The sequence below is a fragment of the Oryx dammah genome, unplaced genomic scaffold (genome assembly GCF_014754425.2).
Source record: "Oryx dammah isolate SB20612 unplaced genomic scaffold, SCBI_Odam_1.1 HiC_scaffold_2, whole genome shotgun sequence".
NCBI lineage: Eukaryota > Metazoa > Chordata > Mammalia > Artiodactyla > Bovidae > Oryx > Oryx dammah.
In genome coordinates, this window is record NW_024070186.1 from 84,178,443 (window position 1) to 84,194,574 (window position 16,132).

General features: G+C 48.6%; 1 protein-coding gene across 1 annotated transcript in view; it reads right to left on the reverse strand.

Annotated features, from left to right (window-relative positions):
• Positions 1-2,702: 2,702 nt before the first annotated feature.
• The window catches only part of XXYLT1 (xyloside xylosyltransferase 1), a 190,306-nt gene continuing 176,876 nt past the window's right edge, over positions 2,703-16,132 (reverse strand). Inside the window, exon 4 of the mRNA XM_040249227.1 lies at positions 2,703-5,910. Within this exon, the coding sequence (XP_040105161.1) occupies positions 5,514-5,910 (397 nt within the window). The 3' untranslated portion in view covers positions 2,703-5,513. The remainder of the gene's footprint in view (positions 5,911-16,132) is intronic.

Below are 16,132 nucleotides of genomic sequence, written 5' to 3' on the forward strand. Positions count from 1 at the left end.
TCAACCTGTTCAAATTATCTGTTTCTTTTTGACTTGATTTTGGCATCCAGAGGGTCTCCACACTGCGGCCAGAAATGCCCCAGGCTCCATGTTTCATGATACTGCTCAGGCCTGTGTATAGGAAGTGAGGCTCAGGGGAGGACTGGAACAAATCCCATCAGGGAAGGGGGTACTGGAGATGGCAGCTGGCCTCTAAGTCACTGAGTATGTGGGGTGCTCAATGTAGCTTCAGGGTCTGCATGGAGCAAACAGGTCTCCCTCAGAATGGAGGTACACCTGGAGACACCCTGGGAGCCGAGCCAGCCCCAGTTAAAGAAGCCTTCACTGCAGAAGGGTTTCTGATCTTTGCAGGCACTTCAGGGGGTAACTAACCAGTCCCCTCAATGTGTCCTGAGACACCTCCACTGGGCTCCCAGGTCGGGGGCTCAAGGCTCAGGCCACCCATCCAGGGTGAGACCCATGGGGGTGTGGGTCCACCTCTAGAGCAGCTCTGATTAGGAGGCCCTTTGGGAACTAGTCACATGAGCCGAAAGCTCAGATGAGATTTTAGCTGCCATAACTAAATCAGTAGGCTATAAGCAGAGGGGTGGGGGCTCAGGGAAGGCAATTGGTTCTCTCTGGATTTTAAATACCATTCCAGCTCCCCCCAACCCCAGTTTGTCTGTATTCTTTTGCCTACCCAATTTTTTTTTTCAGTTCAGTCACGTCCGACTTTTTGTGACTCCATGAACTGCAGCATACCAGGCCTCCCTGTCCATCACCAGCTCTTGGAGTTGACCCAAACTCATGTCCATTGAGTTGGTGATGCCATCCAACCATCTCATCCTCTGTCGCCCCCTTCTCCTCCTGCCCTCAATCTTTCCCAGCATCAGGGTCTTTTCAAATGAGTCAGCTCTTCGCATCAAGTGGCCAAAGTATTGGAGTTTCAGCTTTAACATCAGTCCTTCCAATGAACACCCAGGACTGATCTCCTTTAGGATGGACTGGTTGGATCTCCTTGCAGTCCAAGGGACTCTCAAAGAGTCTTCTCCAACACCAGAGTTCAAAAGCATTAATTCTTTTTCGCTGAGCTTTCTTTAGAGTCCAACTCTCACATCCATACATGACCACTGGAAAAACCATAGCCTTGACTAGAGAGACCTTAGTTGACAAAGTAATGTCTCTGCTTTTTAATATGCTGTCTAGGCTGGTCTTAACTTTCCTTCCAAGGAGTAAGCGTCTTTTAATTTCATGGCTGCAATCACCATTTGCAGTGATTTTGGAGCCCCAAAATAAAGTCAACCACTGTTTCCACTGTTTCCCCATCTATCTGCCATGAAGGGATGGGACTGGATGCCATCATCTTAGTTTTCTGAATATTGAGCTTTAAGCCAAACTTTTCACTCTCCTCTTTCACTTTCAACAAGAGGCTCTTTTGTTCCTCTTCACTTTCTGCCATAAGGGTGGTGTCATCTGCATATCTGAGGTTATTGATATTTCTCCCAGCAATCTTGATTCCAGCTTGTGCTTCTTCCAGCCCAGCGTTTCTCATGATGCACTCTGCATAGAAGTTAAATAAGCAGGGTGACGATATACAGCCTTGACGGACTCCTTTTCCTATTTGGAACCAGTCTGTTGTTCCATGTCCAGTTCTGTTGCTTCCTGACCTGCATACAGGCTTCTCAAGAGGCAGGTCAGGTGGTGTGGTGTTCCCATCTCTTTCAGAATTTTCCAGTTTATTCTGGGGGTGGGGGCATGCCAACAGTACTTTTTGAGTGAGTTTAAGTTTGGATGCTCATAAACCCAAGGTTGGTGACTGAGTGGAGGGCTGGGGTTTCTGCATTTGATTTTAACTTCCTGCCGTGGGCACTCCAAAGAATGCAGACAAACACTTTACTCCCAGGGTAAAGTGGGAGCTAGGGCAGGGTGCTGTTCAGAGATTGAGGCACGTCCCTTTACCCCCTTGTTTTCACAGATGAAAAAACTGAGCCAAGGGGGAAGGGGTTTACCCAGGGACCCCCAATCTCCTGGACACATCTAGGCCTCTGCAGAGTGGTATGTTAAAAAAAAATATTGGATAGCCTACAAGCAAGCATCTGATCATGCACTGGGTTTAGGGATGACACTTAATGTACCCCAAATGGCTCATTTATTATTTTAAAAATGTTTTAAGTAGTAACTCTTAAGATTTTCTCTGCATTTATGTATTATTTCTCAGCCTTACACATCTTTTTGCCTCCAACAACACTGTTTAGAGAGAGTTCTTGTTACCTGTGTCTATAAATGAGGAAAGAGGTGATCTTGCTTGTCCAAAATGGCCCAGGGGGTTGGGGGAGAACACAGGCTCACAGTCAGGCCTGTTTCAGGAGAGAGGTTCTCTCTATGGTACTACCTTGCTTGCTCAGAAATCTCTGCTTGCCTTGCCAGACTCCATGTTCAGCCCAACCTTGGGTCTTCATGCTGAGATCAGGTCTGATGATGAGCAGTCTTTGGTTAAAGCAGGTGCCAAACCCAGCTGCACTTGCCCCCTGAGCCGGTGAGCCCCCCTGCACCAGCATGCACACTGTACCTTGATGACACCTTATGGAAAGGGGGGTGCTGTAGTTTGGTTCTGACACATACAAAAATAAATCTCTTTAATAAGCCCACAAGTCTCCCAAAGGCCTTTGTCATTTATGTACACACAAGATGACAGTATCAGAAGTGAAAGCAGAGTCTGGAGATGCTATTATTAGGTTTTTTATTTGGAGAACTAGGGCATCCATAGGGAAAGTAGAAAACCCAGAGCCTGTTTACCGAAGATTGTTTTCTTATGGATGACAGTAACCAGAGCCAGCAGTGAACTGTAAGGGGGTCAGGATGATGCTTGCCTGTAATTGGAGGGAAGGTGTGTGGCTAGAATTTTACAGCCTTTACTGTCTGTTTCACTATGGAAAATATACAAGTAAATATAGAAGAAGATTAAAAAGCATCTTAATCCTACTACCCAGAAAGGTTCTCTTTTTGGACTTCAGTTCCAGTCATACCTACAGGCCTATGCTCCACTCACAAGGCAAATTAAACAGCACAGTTATTTTTGTGCTGCACTGATCATTTGTTGGTATTTAGTTGCTAAGTCGTGTCTAACTCCTTTGTGATCCCTGGGGACTGTGGCCTGCTAGGTTCCTCTGTCCACGGGATTTCCCAGGAAAGAATACTCGGGTGGGCTGCCTTGCTTATAACAGGATCCCAGTCAGGAACAAGCCTTCCCGGATTTGTCAAAAAGTTGCTCGTGGAAAAACTCAGGAGCACATGATGGCTTTGTTGTTCTGGTTGGGTTTCCTGTTGTTATTTTACTGTTCATAATGGAGTTGTAGGTCCAGGTTATTCAAGACAGAGAAGGGGGAAGCTCCTGCTTAGGTGAAATGCAAAGGTAAACAAGATTTTGTTTGGCTCGTGCCCATTTTGATCAGTTTATTGCTTTTTCCTTGCAATGATAAAGTCCACTCAAGCTATAGAAACATTTTAACTACTGAAACTACTGCAGGAAAAATGCTTTGCTATTGTGAGTCTAAAATGCTCTAGTGTTTCATTCACTTTCCCCATTAAAATAATTGTTTTTTAATGTGTTTGAAACATGATTTTTTTAGGCATTGAACTAATGAAACACAGAGAACAGGCTCTGTCTCAGTATATTTACATACCATATATGTAATTTTAAAAATAAAACTAGGATCATTAATAATATAATTTTCTATTTTGCATTCTTAATAGCATATTATAAGCATTTTTCCAGGCATTATTTTTCAAAAAAAATTTGTAATGCCTAAAGTATTCCATTATACAGCTATAACACACATTACTTATCCACTCTGCTATTCAGCATTTTGTTACTGCCAATTTATTTTTTTTCTATTATAAAAAAGGTTGTGATAAACAATGACTCTGTCCACATCTCTTGTTATTTTCTCACAATAAATTTTAGAATCTGAATTACGTTCATGTATCTTAGTGTGTGTGATCACACACATAATACAATGCTTGGCACACAGCAGGCATTCAATATTCAGTGCCTATAACTAGGAAGTCAAGTACCTAACAGAACAGTCCTGTTCTGTCAGAGCTGAGAGTTAGGAGAGACACGTGCGCCATTTCATCAGGGGATGACGTAGCCGGATACTTAGGGGTAAACAGATGAGAACTGATGGGGGCAGTTTTGCTCCCAGAAGCAGACGGGCCTGCCAATACCTAGAATGAAATGATTCTCTGTTTTGAGTCCAATACAACCTTCTTCAGGCATTCTCCCCCTTAGGCCCTAGAGACCCACTGTAAGCCCGCTTAGATAGTCACGTGGGGAGGGAGACTCTGAATGACACTGATCACACTCTTGATTCAGGTCCTTCAGGAAACTGATCAGAGAGCAAACAGCATAAATCACTGTGTTCTCAAAGATTATTTATTAACTATTCTCACTCATGGTAGAAGAAAAAAAGTAAAACTGATGAAAAGCCAACATTTCTTCCCCAAGGACCTCAGCTGGATTATACAGAATGGACAACTATGGGTTTCATGTTTACAGCTCACCTACAGGAGAACTCAGAAAGCAGAAATCAAGAAATGACAGCCTAATTGTCTTCTAAGGTATGTCTCACCTGGTGCAATAAAGTCACGAGGATGATTCTTCTGAATAAAAGGTTAGAATGTTTGTAAGTCTAAGAGTGACATCCCTGCCAAGTTGCAAGGTTATATTCAGGTACCACTGGGCTGGCTCCTCTTTGGAATGAGTCTTCCCAATTCAGACAATCCTGTCCTTGGGGCTAGCCAATCTCTGTTCGTTGATGGCAGATTTGATCTCTGAGCAGAGTCTGGTCACCTGGAGCTAGCTGGCTTGGATGATTAAGGGATAATGAGGTTCTGTGAAGCAGTTGGGAGATGAACACTGTGAAGGCTCAAATAATGAGACCAGGTTTCTTATGTGGCCACAGTTAGTGGTGACCTTTACACCTGCACCAGGCGCCAGGAGCGTTGTGAGAATAACCACACTGCCTCCCAAGTGCGTGTGCGGAAGGCTAGCATTCCTTTGGATGCTTAAACTCTGGACTGTTTGGTAAAACCCTGGCTCATGCATTTAAAGCTCACTAGGAGCTACAGCAGTACTGTTTGTCCTGTCTCGCCTGTAGATTTAAAGTAAATTTATATTTGGTCTATGAAAGCCCAGTTCTTAAAAGGATTTCCAGCCTTTGGGGGTTGAAGGCAAGGGGCACCGTTTTGTTTTCTTCCTTCTTTTCAAACGCTTGCTTCCTAGCCCACCGGAAGAGGTCTGTGTGTGTGGTCTTCACAACGTCTGACTCCTGGAGGCAAAAGGTCCAGAGCACCAGTGGGGTGCAGGGCAGGCATCCCCGGGCGGCCTCAGACAGCACCCCTGGGTGGGAGAGCCGCAGCACCCGATCACAAGGATGTCCTGCAGTGTCTCTCTAGGAGTCCAAATGCTGTCCCGGGCCTGCCCGCGAGGCGCCCAGGTTCTGAGCCCGAGGGCACGGCAGGCGGGGCGGGGCCTAGGCCTCTGGGATCGGGGTGTTGCAGTTCCCGTGGTAGATCTTGACGTGGCCCTCGCACCGGAAGTAGGCGTCGAAGACGTCACTGTAGCCGTGATCCCTCCACCAGGTGCAAAGCTGCCGGTTCCAGGTGCAGTCCAGCACGTGAAAGAGCTCGGGGTGCTCCATGCCGATCATCGTGAAGAAGTCCTGGTCCCCGAGGTGACCCCGGAAGTGGTACTTGTCGGCCAGCTGCTGCACCTGAGCTGGCTCCAGCAGGCGGTCGTACAGCGGGGACTGGCGCATGGCCTCCAAGTTGAGCAGCATCACCCCGCTGTTGAAGCCTGGGAGCCCCTCGGGGGGAGGGCTCCCGACCCGCGTCTTGGGGTTATCATGGCGGAACTGCCAGAATGTGTGCCTAGGGAAGGGGAAGAGAACAGATTTAGCCTGATGCGTGTGTGAGAAACAGTCTGCGAGCTCATTTCCCTGGGTCTTCACAAACACCCCAGAGGGAGGGTCCACTGTCACTGCAGTTTTACAGCCACCAGACCTGCGACAGTCTGAGGTTCAGAATCTGCCTCACATCCCCAGTAGGAGGTAGAGCCAGGCCAACTCGTCTCCCGGGTCCCAGCCTCAGTGTTCTTCCCAGCACCCTGTGATGACACCATTGTCTCCATCCATTACATCTGTACAGACTTAGGGAGCACCAGGCACTGCACCCCAGAGGCGGGTGCTCTCAGAGACAATACGTCAACCTCATACTGCACAGAGAGGTCAGGGACCTGCCCAAAGCCATGCAACCAGCAAGAGCACAAGCAGGGCCTCAACCCAGGCCTCCTCTGCCAGTGTCCACTTTTGAGGACAGCAACAATCTAGGTGGAACCTTCTACCCCTGTTTTTGTCTGTGATTGTGAAAATGAGAGGTGAGAACTGGGGGAGCGATTCTGAATGGTGATCAGGTCTGCTGCTGCTGCTGCTAAGTCACTTCAGTGTGTTTGACTCTGTGCGACCCCACAGACAGCAGCCCACCAGGCTCCCCTGTCCCTGGGATTCTCCAGGCAAGAACACTGGAGTGGGCTGCCATTTCCTTCTCCAATGCATGAAGGTGAAAAGTGAAAGTGAAGTCGCTCAGTCGTGTCCGACTCCTAGCAACCCCATGGACTGTAGCCCACCAGGCTCCTCTGTCCATGGGATTTTTCCCAGGCAAGAATACTGGAGTGGGTAGCCATTTCCTCCTCCAGGGGATCTTCACAACTCAGGAATCAAACCCATATGCATTGCTGGTGGATTCTTTACCCCTCAGCCACCTGGGAAGCCCAGGACAACCAGGTAGAATTATGGCAATTTTAGAGAGCATGGCTCAATCTCAGTCTCTCTCTAGGCAGATTGAGAAATCCATTCTAGGTATATAGCTCATGGGATATTAGAACCAAGGGGCCAAATGTCTCCATCTGGAGAAGGGAAGTCAGACCCAGAACCCTCTCTGTGGGTGATGGGGTGAGAGCACTACCTGCTCTGTTCTCCAGCCTCTTTAATATCAAGTTCCAGCATGGGGTGGGGACAGGAAGGACCAGAGAGCCCCAGGCTCCACACCCACAGAGATGCAGGCAGAGCAGCCAGACCTGCAACCTGGAGGAAGGAGGAGAGACGGAAGGTCCTCAGTCATGGGCAAGAGCAGGAGTGGACCTTGCTTTGTTTTACCAGCTTTGCCTCTTCCCTAGAGTCTGTAGGGTGGGGAATATATCAGGGCAAAGCCACCCTCTGGCCTCCCTTTTAGCAGCTCCCCCGACCAATCACAGGGAGGAACTGGGCAGTGAAGTGGACAGTGCAGTGGAAAGAAAACCAGAGGCCTGGCCTGGGGTGGGCCTCCCTGATCCATTTTCTAGTTCAACACAGTTCTCCAAGTCTGGGAATAGAGAAAGCTTCCTTGAGCTCTCACATATCAAAAGGGGCTGAGACTTTGCTCCTGGCCAGGGCAAAGCATTCCATTTGGACGTTCTTACAAGGGGAGTACACAAGTTCATTGTCTGAATTTCACCGTAGTTGAACTGTGAGTGGAACAGAGCTCTGGCGCCTGCTTGGTGATAACAACCTCAGCAAAAATAAGAAAGCAAACAGAGATGCTAGATCTTTCTAGCCACTAAAGCCTATAGTAATAGTATCATAGTGAGGTTAGAATGCAGTTTGACAACTGTGAGTTCATTTTACCATATTTCCTCCAAATGGTTAATTTCAGGAACCCTCCAACCAGCAGAGGGTTTGGGTTTGTTTTGCTATTCTAGCTGGAAATGTTATTACCCCATTCTCAGTAACTGGTAGAGCAAGAAGACAAAGGATGTGGAAGATCTGAACAAAGCTATCAAGCAACTTGACCTAGTCGACATTTGTGGAACTCTCTACCCAGCAACAGCAGAACACACATTCTTTTCTCCTGCAAATGGAGCATTCACCAAAATAGACCATATGATGGATGATAAAACAAGTCTCAATACATTGAAAATGTTAAAAGTCATATAAAGAATGTTCCCTAACCAAAATGGAATTGCGCTTGAAATAAAAAACTAGAGAAAATTTCTAAATATTTGGAAATTAAGCAGCACACCTTTAAACAATCCACTGGTCAAAGAAGAAGTCGTAAGGAAAATCAAAGCATTGTAAATTGAATGAATAGTCATGTACCTTTTCATTTTCAAAAGCAGGGTGACCAGCTGTCTATGTCCTGAGAAACCCTGAGTCCTAGTCTCAGGCAAACCAGGATGTTTGGTTATCCATTGAAACGTTTGGGTTCCAAATATAAGTTAGATGTCACCTTGGGTATAGAGCTTTTCTCTCCCTCTGTCTTTTTTAAGAGGAGGGTTGTTATCTTGCCAAGATGTAAGATTTACCCCCCCAGAGAGGAGACACCCGGAGGAAGGGAGGCGGCGGCAGCGGAGAGGCAGAGCCAAGGCTTGTGCAGCCCCTGGACACCTCGTACCCCATCAAGCTCACCGGTCCCCTGTCCTTCCCCCGCAGGTCTGTCCTCCACTCCCGCAGGACAGGGCAGGGGAGCGTGGCTCGCGCTGGTGGTGTGAGCGTGAGGGTCACCTCTGTGACCACCATCGCCTCTGCCTCCTCAGCATCCAGCATGGCCCTGGCTCTGCTGTACCAGGACTGAGGGAAAGGTCAGGGCAGCTCAGGCTCCATGGCCTTCAGTATCACCTGGCACCAGGGGCAGGGAAACAAAGTCAGGACACAAAGTTGTTGCTGCTGAGAAAAAACCTGCCACTTCTCTGGATTCACTGCTGCCAGGTCTATTTTGGGGGAGAGTGAGGAGCAGGGACCCACGAGAGGGTTCTTGGATGTTAAGTTTCAGAAGGGTTTCAACTCTCGAGCAAGCTGGGAAGCAGAGGGACCAACAGTAGCCCTGGGGCACCCTTACCAACCTCAGCAGGGAAGCTCTCCCAGTTCTTCTTGTCTATACCAGAGTAACCTGGCACTGAAGCTGCTGGCTCAGGAGGGTGGGGCCAGAGGTGGAGAGATGGACAGAATGTTCTTCCAGGCAGAGACCATAACTCCTGTGGCTCTTTGGGAACATGCCACCTAGCACCGCTGCTTAATCAAGACAAAGAGGCACTTCCTAAGAAAGAGCCAGAAAGAACCAGGTCTGGGACATCAGAGCATTGTGATATGTACGAAGCAAGGGAGGGACAGGAAATTGAAAATACAAGCCACCCAGGGAGTGGGAAGCAGAAACAGCCTGAAAATGAACCAGTGGCCCTCTAAGTAGAAAATTATTGCCCTTGTTTAAAGCATTCGTACTACCCCAAGATGAACCCTGAAAAGCAGAGCGGCTGCTTAGGGCAATAGTGCAGTTCTCTGGCCTCTACGGCAGCTGGTTCTTGTGGAGGAACTGCCCCAGCCTGGGAGTGGAGAGTGATCCAGGGACGTGGAAGGATGAACACTCACAGAAAGGGTCTGATCCCACCACAGGGACCGGCCTGACAGGGTGGGGTCCCCAGTTCCTCACCTGCCACAGTACGCCAGGGCTGCAGAGCCCTCTGACAATTCTCTACCTCGCTCCTCTCCCAGGAGTACAGAGGCGTCACTGCCTTCACATTAACAAGAGGGAGCAGAGGCCCTTATTGTTGGCACAGGACCCTGACTTGGATCCGCTCGTCTCCAAAGTCCCTTTTCATCTGTGTCTCGGACTCTACCATGGGCTGATATTCCGAGCAGCAGCACATGGACTGCAATCTTATTTCTCAATTTGGCTAGCACGCCCAAGGCCACAGGTGCTGGGGACCAGGCCATTAGGTGATGCAGCTGCTGCTGGTGCTTCATTGACTGGGGGTGGGGGTAACTGGAGAGCCCCCCAGACCCTTGCCTTCCTCACAGGCCCTGGGCTGACCACATATATTAACAGGCACTGCCAGTGGAACCTGCTGAGGCTGCAGGAAACCTCAGTATGAATGAAGGGATGGGTTCTGAAAGCTTCCAGAAGTTTCTCAGGATAACCACCGTGCCCACACTGAGCCATGTTACACTGCCTAACTGTTGCCTTTGGGCCTGTGCGCAGGCTTGTCCCCACCCCCATGGTCACCTGGAGACCCATAAGGGAGGGGATAAGGTTTCTCCCCCTTTAGAAACAATCCTAACTGTAAAATGAGCCCCCAGGCAGATGGTCTGCTGTAAAGAGCAAGTCCTTCTAGAAGCTTGCTGGGAAAGCACAAGTGAGGAAACTTCAAGCACATTCTAGTTTATGGGAGATGCATTTTCTAAATTTTTACATCAAATACATCCTAATTAATAATCCTAAAAAGGACTATTAAAAGCTAGTGGACTAACTGTAGTGAGGAAAACTCATCTTTATGGGAAGGAGCATTTGAAGTAACTTTGAGCCATCTCCTCCCTCGGGTCTTTCCCCCGATAATCACTGCTGAGGTTACTCCAACAAATCTGTCAGTCAGAGACCCTGGCCTAAGAACTTGAAGCTCACCTTCTCCAGAAAAGAACCCAGTTGCCATGAGTCGCCCCTTTCTCCTCCTCCCACCACCCCAAGTCACAGATCCTTCTGCCTCCCTGTTTCTACATTGATTGCTGTCTCCTGGGTTGGCCCTTCTCACCTCTTAAGGCTCAGTTTTCTACTTTAACTTCCAAGAGGGGAGAAGCAAAGATGGGGACACGCACGAGGCCCAGATAGTCTGCACAACATCCTCCCCAGAAGGTTCGAGAAGCCTGTGCTGACAGGCTGAGCTCAGGCCATAGGTCCGCAGGCCAAGAAGGCTCCATTGTAAGTTGGGGATTCACAAGGATGGCCCCACTCACAGCACATCTCACCGTGGCTCACCCACCCACATCCCATCCCCTCTTTTCCAGTCCTCTGAGAGGAAAGACCCGTGCGCAGGAGCAGCCCAGTGGTTCCCCCAGCCCCAGTCTGCAAGGTGACAGGGGACAGTTCTGAGGCATGCAGCATTGGCCTCAGAGCAGTGGCCCAGCCTCTCAGCCTTGAGCTGAGGTTCTGTGGGATGGGCACTCACCCTTCATTCTCCAGGAGAACCACCCTGCGGGGTCGAGCTGGAGAAGACATGGGCTGCTGGAACTGTGGGCCCCATGAAGCTTTAAACTGCCTGTCTCCCCAGGGGGCTTCTTACTACCAGGATTCACAGGTGACCTTGTTAGGATTTCCTGCTAGCAAGGCCTGAAACAGGTAGGTCTCTAACGCTGCTGGTCAGAGAGTGTAAGAAACGTCCACAAAGTCATACAGGTTGTCAGTGGTAGGAATGACAGGGCCTCTTATCAGCACTGATCAGTCAGCAGAGAGATGTCCTGAAGTCCGCTTTGAAGTCCACGTCTCCAAGTCCTATGTGAGACAGGCACGAACAACAGAGAGCGCACTGAACTGAGAAGATCCAATCAGTGATCAGATATTTAACAGTTCAGTTCAGTCACTCAGTCATGTCTGACTCTCTGCGACCCCATAAATCGCAGCACACCAGGCCTCCCTGTCCATCACCAACTCCTGGAGTTCACTCAGACTCATGTCCATCGAGTCAGTGATGCCATCCAGCCATCTCACCCTCTGTCGTCCCCTTCTCCTCCTGCCCCGAATCGCTCCCAGCATCAGAGTATTTTCCAATGAGTCAACTCTTTGCATGAAGTGGCCAAAGTACTGGAGTTTCACCTTCAGCATCAGTCCTTCCAAAGAAATCCCAGGGCTGATCTCCTTTAGAATGGACTGGTTGGATCTCCTTGCAGTCCAAGGGACTCTCAACAGCCTTCTCCAACACCACAGTTCAGAAGCATCAATTCTTTGGCACTCAGCCTTCTTCATAGTCCAACTCCTACATCCATACATGACCACTGGAAAAACCATAGCCTTGACTAGACAGACCTTTGTTGGAAAAGTAATATCTCTGGTTTTTAATACTCTATCTAGGTTGGTCATAACTTTCCTCCCAAGGAGTAACCGTCTTTTAATTTCATGGCTGCAATCACCATTTGCAGTGATTTTGGAGCCTCAAAAAAAAGTCTGACACTGTTTCCACTGTTTCCCCTTCTATTTCTCATGAAGTGATGGGACTGGATGCCATGACTTAGTTTTCTGAATGTTGAGCTTTAAGCCAACTTTTTCACTCTCCTCTTTCACTTTCATCAAGAGGCTTTTTAGTTCCTCTTCACTTTCTGCCATAAGGGTGGTGTCATCTGCATATCTGAGGTGATTGATATTTCTCCCAGCAATCTTGATTCCAGCTTGTGCTTCTTCCAGCCCAGCGTTTCTCATGATGTACTCTGCATAGAGGTTAAATAAGCACAGTGACAATATACAGCCTTGACGTACTCCTTTTCCTATTTGGAACCAGTCTGTTGTTCCAAGTCCAGTTCTAACTGTTGCCTCCTGACCTGCATATAGGTTTCTCAAGAGGCAGGTCAGGTGGTCTGGTATTCCCATCTCTTTCAGAATTTTCCACAGTTTCTTGTGATCCACACAGTCAAAGGCTCTGGCATAGTCAATAAAGCAGAAAGAGATGTTTTCCTGGAACTCTCCTGCTTTTTCCATGATCCAGCGGATGTTGGCAATTTGATCTCTGGTTCCTCTGCCTTTTCTAAAACCAGCTTGAACATCTGGAAGTTCATGGTTCACATATTGCTGAAGCCTGGCTTGGAGTATTTTGAGCATTACTTTACTAGTGTGTGAGATGAGTGCAATTGTGTGGTAGTTTGAGCATTCTTTGGCATTGCCTTTCTTTGGGATTGGAATGAAAACTGACCTTTTCCAGTCCTGTGGCCACTGCTGAGTTTTCCAAATTTGCTGGCATATTGAGTGCAGCACTTTCACAGCATCAACTTTCAGGATTTGAAATAGCTCAACTGGAATTCCATCACCTTCAGTAGCTTTGTTCATAGTGATGCTTTCTAAGGCCCACTTGACTTCACATTCCAGGATGTCTGGCTCTAGGTGAGTGATCACACCATCATGACTATCTGGGTTATGAAGATCTTTTTTGTACAGTTCTTCTGTGTATTCTTGCCACCTCATCTTAATATCCTCTGCTTCTGTTAGGTCCATACCATTTCTGTCCTTTATTGTGCCCATCTTTGCATGAAATGTTCCCTTGGTATCTCTAATTTTCTTGAAGAGATCTCTAGTCTTTCCCATTCTGTTGTTTTCCTCTATTTCTTTGCATTGATCCCTGAGGAAGGCTTTCTTATCTCTCCTTTCTATTCTTTGGAACTCTGCATTCAAATGAGAATGTCTTTCCTTTTCTCCTTTGCTTTTCGCCTCTCTTCTTTTCCCAGCTATTTGTAAGGCCTCCCCAGACAGCCATTTTGCTATTTTGCATTTCTTTTCCATGGGGATGGTCTTGATCCCTGTCTCCTGTACAATGTCACGAACCTCATTCCACAGTTCATCGGGCACTCTATCTATCAGATCTAGGCCCTTAAATCTATTTCTCACTTCCACTGTATAGTCATAAGAGATTCGATTTAGGTCACACCTGAATGGTAGTGGTTTTCCCTACTTTCTTCAATTTCAGTCTGAATTTGGCAATAAGGAGTTCGTGATCTGAGCCACAGTCAGCTCCTGGTCTTGTTTTCGCTGACTGTGTAGAGCTTCTCCACCTTTGTCTGCAGAGAATATAATCAGTCTGATTTCGGTGGTGCCCACCTGGTGAGATCCATGTGTGGAGTCCTCTCTTGTGTTGTTGGAAGAGGGTGTTTGCTGTGACCAGTGCGTTTCCTATGACCATATTTAACAGAGCACCTACTAGATCCAACCGTTACAGAGTCAAGTGGAGCATCCCTGCCCTCAGGAAACAGGCAGTGCCATGAGGAGCTGAGACCTGGGTGTGAACATACCAGCGGCAGCCCTGAGATGGGCCCCTGGGGGCCTGGGCTGAGGACCAGCTGTGTGAGCCATGGGCCTCTCAGGGCCTTGGATGGCTCAGCGATAATGTGGGGATGGGGATGAGATGCCCCTTGGGGCAGTCCTGGACTCTAGGAGCAAACCCATGCCAGACCCTGACCGGCGCCAGGCCCCTAGGAGTGACCCTGGCTGTCACTGTGGGTGCTCCTCCCAGACGGCAGATGTCCTCTCTGCCCAGGTTCTTGGTGTGTCCCAGGGACCAGCCCGTGCCCACCTGGCCAGGTGTCTGCAGGTCTCTCTCTCCACGGCTTCCTGCTCTAGGGCATCTGGTATGACTGTCTCATCCCCAAAGCAGCACCACCCATGACCTGCCCACTTCTGTGGGCCTCTTAACACCTGGCAGAGCACTGGGATCACGGGCGTGAACACCCATGCTGCAGGACAGCCCTCCAAATGCCCACGGTCCTCCTTTGCCCAGGAGATGTCTGGGGGGTTGTCAGTGGGCCTGAGACACCCGTAACAGCATCACTAGGGCGCCCGGCCCCTCCTCCATGCCCTCAGCAGGAGTGGATCCGCCTCGCTAAAGCATCCATCCTCATCTCTGACCTTCCCTCTATTCCCCAGCCTGTCTTGACATCCCAGGTTCCTCCCACACCTGCTGCCCTGGAGCTGTGAGCTGGTGGGTGGGGCTGGGGATTCACTGTCATTCAGATCTAACAAATGGCTCTGGAAAACCGAAGTGCAGTCTGGCTGGGCCCTGGAGGGCTGCGTGGGGAGGAACTGAAGCAGAGACAATGGGGGAAGAAACACTGGAGGGTTCAGCCAGGCAGACAGAACTCTGAAGGCCTCAGGCCTAGGCTACTACAGGGATGGCGGAGCCGCCAACAGCAAAGCTGGGAGGACACAGAGGTGTGTGACCCATTCAGACCCGAACAGGTGCCGGCAGGGGGCTGGATGTGGGTCACAAACACAGTGCAAAACAGGCAGAACAGAATTCTGGAGAGTTCTGACATTTAGGGAATGGAGGAAGAGAAGCAAGAAAACATGTAGGGCCTTGAAGTCGCTCAGTCACCTGTCTGCAACAGAATGGCCTGAGCAGCCAGTACCGACTCAGCCTGGGGCCCTCTGCTGTAAGAACCCCAAGGAGCCACAGCCACCTCCGGCTAGACCAGCAGGCCCACAGTGCGCACTCCGACCCCTCGTCCCCCAGCCCTTGTGACCCAGGGGCTCAGAGTACCTCCGGCCTGCCCCCTCACCCCATCCAATTCAGTGGGCCTCCAGGCCTTCTCACCCTCTTACTGATAACTGCCCATTCTCTGCCTCCATTCAAACATACACTGATCAGGACAGAATGACACCCCAGACAGTACTAAGTATCTCAACCCCCTCCATCCCCAAATAGAGACTGATTCTGCTGCTGCTTGCCCAGACCCAAGGGAAGCACACTGTCTCCCCTGACACACCCTTCCAGAGCTGTGCTCCCACCACCCATTCCAGCCGCACCGTCAGTCTAGTAGCCTCCTCACCTCCTTGCTCATCGCCTCTGCCCACATTCACACCCTCTTCTTCTCTGCTCCATCCCTAGAGCACCCTCAATAATTTCAATGGCCTCACCTTGGCCTCAGGGTTCTTCAAGCCCCTCTTGAGCTATCCACTTGGTGCCCCCTTTTGTGCACCTTGCCACCAGAAGGCACCTTGCTCCAGATTTAATGTGATTCTTATTAAATTACTCATGACTTTTTTTTAGAACTAGAACAAATAATCCTAAAATTTATATGGAAACATAAAAAGACTGAGAATTGCCAAAGCAATCCTAAGGAAAAAGAACAAAGCAGTAGGTAGGCATAATCCTTCTAGATTTCAGACAATACTACAAAGCTACAGTATTCAAAACAGCATGGTATTGGCACAAAAATATGGATCATGGAACAGAATAGAGAGCCCAGAAATAAACCCATATATCTGTGGTCAATTAATCTTCAACATAGGAGGCAAAAATATACAATGGAAGAAAGACAATCTCTTCAACAAGTATTGCTGGGAAAACTGGAGAGTCCTGTTGTAAATCAGTGAAGTTAGAACACACCCTCACACCATACACAAAAGTAAATTCAGAATGGTTTAAAATTTAAGACATGACACTAAAAAACTCCTAAGAGAACATAGGCAAAACATTCTCTGAGATACCAGTGTTTCATAGGTCCCAAGGCAATAGAAATAAAAGCAAACAAATGGGACCTAATCAAAGTTACAAGCTTTTGTGCAGCAAAGGAAACCATAAACAAAATGAAAAGAC